At 66.1% G+C, this 9,011-nt stretch overlaps 1 protein-coding gene across 1 annotated transcript; it reads left to right on the plus strand.

Moving 5' to 3' along the window:
- The first annotated feature begins 348 nt into the window (after nucleotides 1-348).
- Nucleotides 349-5,268, plus strand: LOC311530968 (DLA class II histocompatibility antigen, DR-1 beta chain-like). Its single transcript, XM_084648035.1, has 6 exons — nucleotides 349-784; nucleotides 1,690-1,959; nucleotides 2,736-3,017; nucleotides 3,857-3,967; nucleotides 4,272-4,295; nucleotides 4,664-5,268. Exons 1-6 carry the CDS (start codon nucleotides 679-681, stop codon nucleotides 4,675-4,677), a joined length of 807 nt encoding a protein of 268 aa, XP_084504161.1. The 5' UTR covers nucleotides 349-678; the 3' UTR covers nucleotides 4,678-5,268.
- The last annotated feature ends 3,743 nt before the right edge of the window (nucleotides 5,269-9,011 follow it).

Consider the following 9,011-nt stretch of genomic DNA (forward strand, 5'->3'; position numbering starts at 1 on the left):
CCCCGCTCAGTTCAGTCTCGAAGGGGGGAGAGATGTGAGGATGTGACTCAGCAGGGAGGGGGGAGTGTTGACCTGGGAATGTGCCCTGGGGATGGGAGACTTGAGAGGCTGTAACCTGAGGGGGAGGTAACACCTCTGCCCGGGAATGTGGATGGAGGCTGCAGCAGGGAACCTGCTGGGTGGGTTTAGTTTCAGTTTGGGGCTGGGTGGAGGAACGCAGGGAACCCCAGGGCTGGGGTCTAAGCTCCCTGCTCCCCCAGAAGGACGTGATTGAGGGGTCCTGGTTGTACCCACAAGCTCTGTTGGGGGCTGTGTTCCTGTTGTCCAATAAACCTTCTGTTTTACTGGCTGGCTGAGAGTCTCAGTGGATCCCAGGAAGAGGGGTACAGAGCCTGGACTCCCCCACACTCCGTGACACCGGGCAAGTCCTGCAGCCCGACCCCAGGCCCTGCTCTGCTCCCTACAAGGGAGAAGTATGGAATCGAGCCCTGCTTGGGCCAGCTCTGCCTGGCGACGGATGATGCTGCCCAGACCCGATGCTGACTGGCCCCTGGGCTGGGGGTGCCCAATCCCCAGGGCCATGGGCAGCGTCCTGGGTCTGGTGCTCGGAGCTGGACAGAGAAGGTCTCAGTCTGCGGGGTCCCGAGGACTTTCCAGATCTCTCCCTCCTGAGCCACGATGGGGGCGGGTCGGATCCTGGGGGCTGGGAGCCGCTGGGCTGGGGCTCTGCTGGTGACACTGACGGTGCTGAGAACCCACCTGGCTCATTGCACGGAGCCTGAAGGTGAGCAGAGACCCCAGCGCCCCGGGGAGCCCCGTCCTGGGCAGGTGCTGGGTGTATCTGGGGGTGGGGGGATCAGATCCCAGCGCCCCGGGGAGCCCCGTCCTGCCTGTGCCGGTGCCCCCCCCCCCCCCCCACTCAGTGTCTCTGCCCCTGTCACAGTCTCGGCCCTATGCCCAAATGTGTGACCAGAGAGAAGGACTTTTGCAGTAACAGGGTCCCCCGGGGGATTGCAGCGAGCGGTCCCAGGGGCGGAGGAGTCTGCAGCTCGACCCTGGCAAAGAGGTGGTGACCTCAAGAAGGACTGGCACACGAGGGGCTTTTCCTGGAAACCGTGGGAAGCTGCCCGGCCTGCGAGTGGCCAGCAGGGAGATGTGGGGATCCACTGAGACTCTCAGCCAGCCAGTAAAACAGAAGGTTTATTGGACGACAGGAACACAGTCCACAACAGAGCTTGTGGGTACCCCCAGGACCCCTCAGTCACGTCCTTCTGGGGGAGCAGGGAGCTTAGACCCCAGCCCTGGGGTTCCCTGTGTTCCTCCCCCCAGCCCCGAACTGCCCACTAAACCCACCCAGCCGGTTCCCTGCTGCAGCCTCCGTCCACATTCCCGGGCAGAGGGGTCACCAACACCCCCCCCTCCTGGCTCAGGGGACAGGCTCTCAGGTCTCCCCTCCCCAGGGCACATTCCCAGGTCAACACTCCCCACCCCCCTCACATCCTCACAAGTGTTACTGTCACTCCCCTCCCCCCACACGGCCCTGCCCCGCCCGCCGGGCTCCCCTGGGTGTGGGCGGGGTTCAGGGCGGGGGGGCTCCGGGGGCTCCGGCTGTTCCCCCCCCGCTGGGCTCCGAGCCCGGGGGCAGCAGGGGTGGGGCAGGGTCCCTGACCCCAGCCCGTCCCCCCCCAGGGCGGTTCGTGTACCAGACGAATTCAGAGTGTCACTTCACCAACGGCACCGAACGGGTCCGGTTCCTGGAGCTGTTCGCCTACGACCGGCAGCAGTTCCTGCACTTCGACAGCGAGGTGGGGGTGTACGTGGGGGAGACGGCGGTGGGGCGGCGCTGGGCCGAGGGCTGGAACCAGGACCCGGCGATCCTGGCGGACGCGCGGGCGGCGGTGGACACGTTCTGCCGGCACAACTACGGGGTGGCTGAGCCGTTCACCATCGACCGGAGAGGTGAGTGGGGGAGTGAGCGCTGGGGGGGGGTGAGCACGGGAGACACGGCGGCAGGGGGGGGCTCAGCTGCTCCTGCGCTGGGGGGCGGCAGGGAAAGGGGCGGGGCCAGGGCACGGGGTCACGGGCCGGGGGCGGGGCACAGAGAGTAGGGGGCGGGGCACAGAGAGCAGGGGGCGGGGTCATGGCCAGGGGGCGGGGTCACCCAGCAGCAGCTGCGGGTGGGAAGCCGGGTCTAGGAGCGGCCCAGACCGTGTCCCCGGGTCCGGCTGTGGCGCCCCCTGTCGGCAGGGCCGAGAGCCCCAGACCCCGGGTCCGTCTCTGGGGGGCTGTGGCTGGCCCGCCCCCCGCCCCTCTAAGGGGTCCAGCCCCCAGCGCCCCCCCCCCAGATCCCCCTCGGGACAGGCGGCTGCAGCTCCTACCCCCCCCTTCCTGGGCTGGGAGGGGGCGTGCCAATGGGGCAGAACTTTCCCCTCCCCCCTCAGGGTACCCCTGGCTGAGGGGTGGGGTCAGCCCCTGGTCCCTGGCTGAGACCCCGTCTCCCGGGGCCCCGAGGGTCAGACAGTCTCCGGCTCTGTCCCCATGGAGGTGACAGGACGCGACTCCCCTCGGGCCCTTCCTGCCGGAGCCTGCCCAGGGCAACGGGGGGCAGGAGAGAACCAGCCAGGGGCGATAGTTGGGGGGCTGGGCCTTTCCCAGGGGCAGGGGAGCACCTCTTCCTCCTGAGCACCCTTCCATCTCCAGCCCCTTTCCCAACCCCCTCTCCTCTCTCCCCCCAGTTCAGCCCGAGGTGACAGTTTTTCCCACAAAATCGGGGTCCCAGCCCCACCCCCACCTGCTGGTTTGCTCGGTGACGGGGTTTTACCCCGGCGGGATCGAGATCAAGTGGCTGAAGAACGGGCAGGAGCAGACGGCCGGGGTGGTGTCCACGGAGCTGCTCCAGAACGGAGACTGGACCTTCCAGATCCTGGTGATGCTGGAGATGAGCCCCCGGCGCGGGGACGTCTACACCTGCCAGGTGGAGCACATCAGCCTGCGGGGCCCCCTCAGCGTGCACTGGGGTAAGAGCCTCTGGGTGTGGGGCCACCCCTGAGCCCACAGGGGCAGCCCTCGCTCTGTGGAGCCCCCAGGGGATGGGCCTGGGGCAGAGCGCTCACACGAGCCCTGCTAACCCAAATCTATCAACCTGGGCTGGGAGCTCACTTCCACGGGCTCCAAAATGCTGTGTAGACACAACCTGAGTGGGGCAGTGATGCAGTGGGGGAGGAGAAAAGTCTCCATATTAATGACTGGTCTGGAGAAGGGAGATGAGGAGCATCTGTTCTCCCTGTCTCACAGCATAAGGACAAGGGGACACTCAGTGGAATGGAAAAGGGGCAAATTCACACCTGATAAAAGGAAAGACATTTCCACACACTGTGTAATTAGCCTGTGGAACTCACTGCCACAGGATATAACTGAGCTCGAGCAAGGTTCACACAGAGACGGGCTATTTCTGTGTCCCACAGACTATCCAGGGCTAGACTCAGAGCTGTCCGTTGGGTAGGACGAATTGGGGGAACCGCTCCGTGCCCTGCGGGCCGGTGCGATTGGCTGGCACAGTTGGTCCCAAAAGAGACGAATCTGTCACTTCAACCCGGGCCCCGAACCCCCCTAGGGTTGGCCCTGACTAGACTAGTTCATGATGACAATGGGCAGGGATATCCCACTCTGCTGCAGGGCCTGAGCCGATCTCTGACAATCACAGACCAGGAGGAGCCCTGATGGGGGGCAGATTGTCCCACAACTGATCCTGCAGGCACTGGCCCCTGGCTTTGCTCCAGCTGGTGCTGGTCACTGGCGCAGACGGGAGCCCGGCCCGGAGGCCCCTGACCCGGCCCGTTCCGTGTCCCTGTTTCAGAGGCGCAGTCTGACTCCGCCAGGAGCAAGATGCTGACGGGCGTCGGGGCCTTCGTGCTGGGGCTGATCTTCCTGGCGCCAGGACTCCTCATCTACCTGAAGAATAAGAAAGGTGAATGGCTCCGGGCGGGGGCGGGGCACCAGGGTGTCTCTGGAGGGATGTGGGGCTGGGGGGGGCTCAGGGGAATCTGGGGGCTGGAGGGGGCTGGGTTCCTAGTGAGGAGTGTTCCATACCATGGGGCAGGGATTTACAGTAATAATGGGGGAGGGGGGGTAACCCCAGGTGTGGGGGTTAGACAGGGGCTGGGGTCCTAGTGAGGGACGTTCCATGCCATGGGGTAGGGGCTGGAGCTTTGACCCCCAGGATCCGGCTCCCCCTGGCCACGGCTCTGACCATGTTTCTCTTTGTTTTTCAGGGCACCCCGTTCCCCAACCTGCAGGTAATTTCAATCCCCCTCCCCCGTTAAACCTGCCTCCCCCCACACTGACCACAGGCTGCCTGGGACACCCGTGGGGCGGCTGCTTCTGCCCCTCGGCCCATGACACCCACCCGGCTCAGCCCCGGGGCAGCTGGGCAATGGGGCGTTGGCATCGCGGAGGAGGAGTCTGCGGCTCCCTCGGTCCCCATTCAGGCCGATCCCCGAGCTGCTCCCGGGGGCAGAGGGTCCTGGGTCCTGCCGAGCATCGCCCAGCCCTGCGGCTGCCGGGCAGAGTCCCTGGGGGCGCCCTGGGGCCTGGCAGAGAAAATCCCCCGTCCCTCCCGCTAGCCCCACGGCCAGGGGCTGATTTCTCTCCCCTCTCCCTGCAGGGCTCCTGAGTTAGATCCTGGGCGTCGGACCCCCCGGCTAGCAGGAGTTTCCGTCCGTCTCTCCCAGCCCCTCGCCCAGCCCGGAGAATGCAGAACCTGGGGCCGGTCCCTTCCTGTCCCCATCTGCTCCCTGCGCTCTGCCCGGCTCCAGCCTGCGCTGCCCCCGCCTGGGGACCCGTCCCTGCCCCTCAGTCCCCGCAGGGCCCTGGGGCGACTCTGTCATGCTGTCGAGTGGCTCACGAGTGTGGGTACCAATCTCAGGGCACAGTTAGTACCCGGGGCACGAACCCTAAATTGGCTGAGTTCTGTCCTGAGATTTCACCAAAGTATCGGGTGTGAACTCCGCAGGCCCGGTAACGATGTCACTGTGGGGCCACAGACAGTCCCCTTGGGCTCTCCCATCCGTCTGGCCACCCCGGCCAGCCTGCCTTTGTGATCGATCAGTCACCCCTTCCCCCACAAATCACAGTGATATTCGGGTCTCTCCCTGTCCCAAAGGACCAGTCGCTTTCCCCAGGTCAGTAGCGCCTTCGGTCCCACTCCACAGACAACGCTTGTAGCCAATCCTGCTATAACCTCAGTAAAGACTTGTTAACGGAGACCAAGCACTGGGATTTCTTTACAAGGTTACAGCAGGTCCCACACACACACCAGGGAGTTACAGCCCTCGGGGCCCAAAGGTCGCAGGAGCTCCTGTCAGAAGCAAGCGCTGTGTTTGCTATGGGGCTGACTGGGGCACAGCCAGGGGATCTGGTGCCTGGTAATTCCTGCCCCTTCCCATCCACGCCACGCCCAGCGAGGGATTTCTCCTGGACGGGGGTTTTCATGCCCTTCCTGCCCATGTTCAAGCTGGTGGGACGAGCGCTCCTGCACCTCTCCCCTTCATGGGGGTGTGTGTGGGTGGGGGCCTCAACCAAGTCCTGTGTCCTCTGAGGCCCCCCAAGGGCCCACCTGGGGCGTGGGGCTTGTCTGCACGCCCAGGGCTGCTGCAGCGGGTCTGGTGAAGACGCTTTACGCCGCTGGGAGGGGGATCTGCCCTTGGCCCGATAACCCATCTCTGCGCGCGGCATGGGAGTGGGGGGGACGCTCTCCGCCGGCAGCGCTGGGCCCACGAGGGCTTGTGTCCGTCTCACTTCCGTCACTCCGGGAGGTGGTTTATTCACACAGGGGCGTGCGCCGGGGGGGTCGAGCAGGGGCACCCCCCCAATCAGTGCAGGCACAGAACTCCCCCAGTCCCAGGGCGGGAGACATCAATTACGGTGAGACGAACTGTAGTGCAGACTTCCCGGGGGCATCTGTTGCTGGGCCGGGCGGAAAGAACCCGGCCTGGGCACTCTGGTGTTTCACGCTCGGTGACTCATCTCTCCTGCCTGGATTCACTGATTCAGAGCAAACCCTTCCCTGTCGCCTGATAGCCTGGGACCCCCCGTTCTGGGGGAGACTAACGCAGACAGCCCTCACGAGCATTTCACACAGTCTGACCCCACTGGGATCCATCTAACGCCCCTTGGAACAGTGCGAACACACAGCTGAGCCAGGCTGGGCACGGGGCAGGGGCCGGATCTGATTGGGGGGAGGGGGCAGGAGCCCACGGGGCGGCTCTGAGAGGGGGGTGATTCCTGGGGGAGGCTGCGGGTTTGTTCCCAGGCTGGATGGGCTCCTTGCCCAGGGGTGGGGAGAGCGGGGAGGGGGCCCCCAAATCCCTTTCCCAGGGGAGAGGCAGCTGGAGAGATGCTCCTGTCCCAAGCCCGGGCTGCAGGGACCAGCCTGACACCCCCAGCCCCGGGGGCTCAGCAGTGGGGCAGCAGGGCTGGGGAGCAGATCAGGGGCAGCACACGGGCGTGGGGGCAGTTGTTACCCAGTCTTCCAACCCCCCCGCCCCCAGGGCCCCTCACCTCCCGGGGCCCAGAGATTCACACCCCGGAGTCCCGTCCCCAGCAGAGTCCCAGACCTGTCTCAGTGGGGTTGGCTCTGAGCTCCAGTGTGGTGAAATAGGAATTTTCTGTGATACTGTTAGGAGGCTTGTGTGTGCCTCAGTTTCCTCCATATGCTGTTTGGCGGCGTTAGCACACTCCGGGGGGGGGGGGCATGAGCAGGAACGTGGCGTGCTCAGGGGAGGAGGCGGGGAAGAGGCGGGGCCCGGGCCGGGATTTGGGGAAGGGGTGGGGCAGGGGCGGGGCCTCATGGAAGGGGTGGGGTGGGGGCAGAGGTGGGGGTCGAGCACCCAGGGAAAAGAGGGGAAGTTGGCGTCTGTGCCCTGAGGGCTGCAGCTCCGTTGACCCAAGTGTTTGGTGCAGACCAGGCCGGGCTGGTCCCGGGGCCCTTCGCCCGCTGACGTCTGTGACTGGGCCCTGCAGGGCGCCCGACCCCCGTCCCTTCTCCCCAGCCTGCCCCGGGGTGCCCGCTGCGGCTACTGTTCCCTCCTTGCCCTGCCGAGGGCGCCCTCTCCTTCCTCACGGGGCTGGGGTTTGGCTGGCTATGGGCTGGCGGGTCCCCAGCTGGCTGCCGTGGGGGGACAGACACGTGTGGGGCTGGTGGCTCTTGACCTGGGGTCTCTGGGTCTCCCGTGGCTCAGGTGGGAAGAAAGTTGGGACTGGTTCTGTTCAGCAGTTTGGTAGAGTTGCTATTTTGAGCACTCACAAAAACAGCTCCTCTGCCCCACGTCCAGCACTGCCCCTGCCCCCGCCCCCGCCCAGTGCCCCCATCCGACCCTGCCCACTGTCCCTGCCCCCCATCCCTCAGCACTGCCGGGCTGCCAGGCGTCACTTAAGCGCCCCCAGCCCGGGGATGCTCTGTGCCCCGCGGCCCAGTGTGAAGCGGTGCCCGGCGTTGTGACGGGGCCGGGTCCCTGGGCCACGCGCTCGGAGCTGCTCTCCCTGGCGGGGAGCCGGGGCACGAGGAGCCGCTGGGCGCAGGCTGGACCCTGCCGCGGGCAGCAGCCCCGAGGGGAGGAAAGCTGCTGCGGCTAAGAACGGTTGTGGGGTGTCTGCGAAGAGTCGTGGTTGTCGCAACCCCACCGTGGCCCGGGAGTTTCTTACGGCCCGGCCCGTGGCGCTGACATGTCAGCCGGGCAGCGGGGTGTGTGTAAGGAGGGAGGCGTCCACTAGGGGGCAGCAGGGGCTAGGGCGGGGGTGGCTGGGAGCCAGGACTCCTGGGTTCAGCTCCCACTTTGCCACTAATTTGATGTGTCATCTTGGCCAATCCCTCGCTCTGCCCAGGTCTCCGTTCCCCGGGGGGCCGGTCCCACCTTTGTCCTGGCGTCAGGCTCCTGCAGGCAGAGCCCGTGGGTCTGGGCAGCCCCCGGCACGGCACAGCCCTGCTCTCGGTTGTTTCTGGGAGGTGTGCTATGGGCGGTGATAGAAGGGACCTGGGGTGTCTGAGGGAATTGCTCGTTGGACTTCTGCTTAGCCAGTGGGGTGAGACCGAAGTCCTCTCTGTCTGGCTGGTGGGTGCCTTACTAGCGAAGGACCCCAGCCGTGGGCTCTGACTCCCCTGCTCTAAGCAGTTTGTCCTGAATTGACACTCCCAGTGGGGCCCCCCAAAGGCCGCCTTGTCACACCTGCGGACCCCATCCCTGGCGGTTTGGCACCGGTGGCTCTGCCCCCACCCGGGGCTGCTCCGAGCAGTGACGGCTCCAGGGCAGACCCCGCTTCTCTGCCCCCCGTGTCTGAAAGGGCAGAGAAGATGCGTCACCTGCCTGCAGAAGGGTTTGACTCTCTGTGCCCCCCAGGGCTCTCTGGGGGTCACCGCAGCCAGCGAGCGGGAGAGACAGGGCCAGGCCCGCGCTACCCCGAGAACCAGGAGGCAAAGCGCTGGGACCTGTCCGGTACAAAGCCTCCTCCTGCTGCGAGCCTCCAGCCACGTCTGCCGAACCAGCGGGTGTGGCTGGGGCGATAGGATTTCGGCGTCTGGGACTCCCTGGCTCCACTCCAGGGTTGGCTGTCCCAAGGCCTGTGGCAGGAATTCCCGCCGTCGTGCGGCAGGGACCGAGGGTGGCGAGAACCTCCCCCCAGCCTGCCTGGGACACGGCGGACTCGGTGGCCAGACCGGTCGCCCTGCAGAGAGGCCTGTGGCTGCAGACGTCGGGGCTCTCGCAGGAGGTGCAGAACCGACCTCAGGGCCTTCCCTTCGACGGGGCCTCGCTCTTCTGGGACCCCACGAAGCTGCCTGGCCTCAAGGGCTCCAGAGCCGCACTGCGATCGGCCCCGGGCCCTGTGTGCGTCAGTCGTCTGGCGCAAGCGTGTCAGGCCTCAGCGGCCCCCTCGGGTCTCGGGTCCCTCCCGGCACGAGCCTCACAAAGGAAAGGGGCGAGGGCACCGGTGCAGTCAGGGCCTGCTGGTCCCCACCT

This window comes from Lepidochelys olivacea, assembly GCF_965140295.1.
Source record: "Lepidochelys olivacea isolate rLepOli2 genome assembly, chromosome: 14".
Classification (NCBI taxonomy): Eukaryota; Metazoa; Chordata; order Testudines; family Cheloniidae; genus Lepidochelys; species Lepidochelys olivacea.

Excerpts from the sequence above, each read along its gene's own strand:
- LOC311530968 (XM_084648035.1), top strand. The coding sequence starts at position 679 with ATGGGGGCGGGTCGGATCCTGGGGGCTGGGAGCCGCTGGGCTGGGGCT. Across the intron at positions 785-1,689 it reads TCATTGCACGGAGCCTGAAG|GGCGGTTCGTGTACCAGACG; the intron begins GTGAGCAGAGAC and ends GTCCCCCCCCAG. Across the intron at positions 1,960-2,735 it reads GTTCACCATCGACCGGAGAG|TTCAGCCCGAGGTGACAGTT; the intron begins GTGAGTGGGGGA and ends CTCTCCCCCCAG.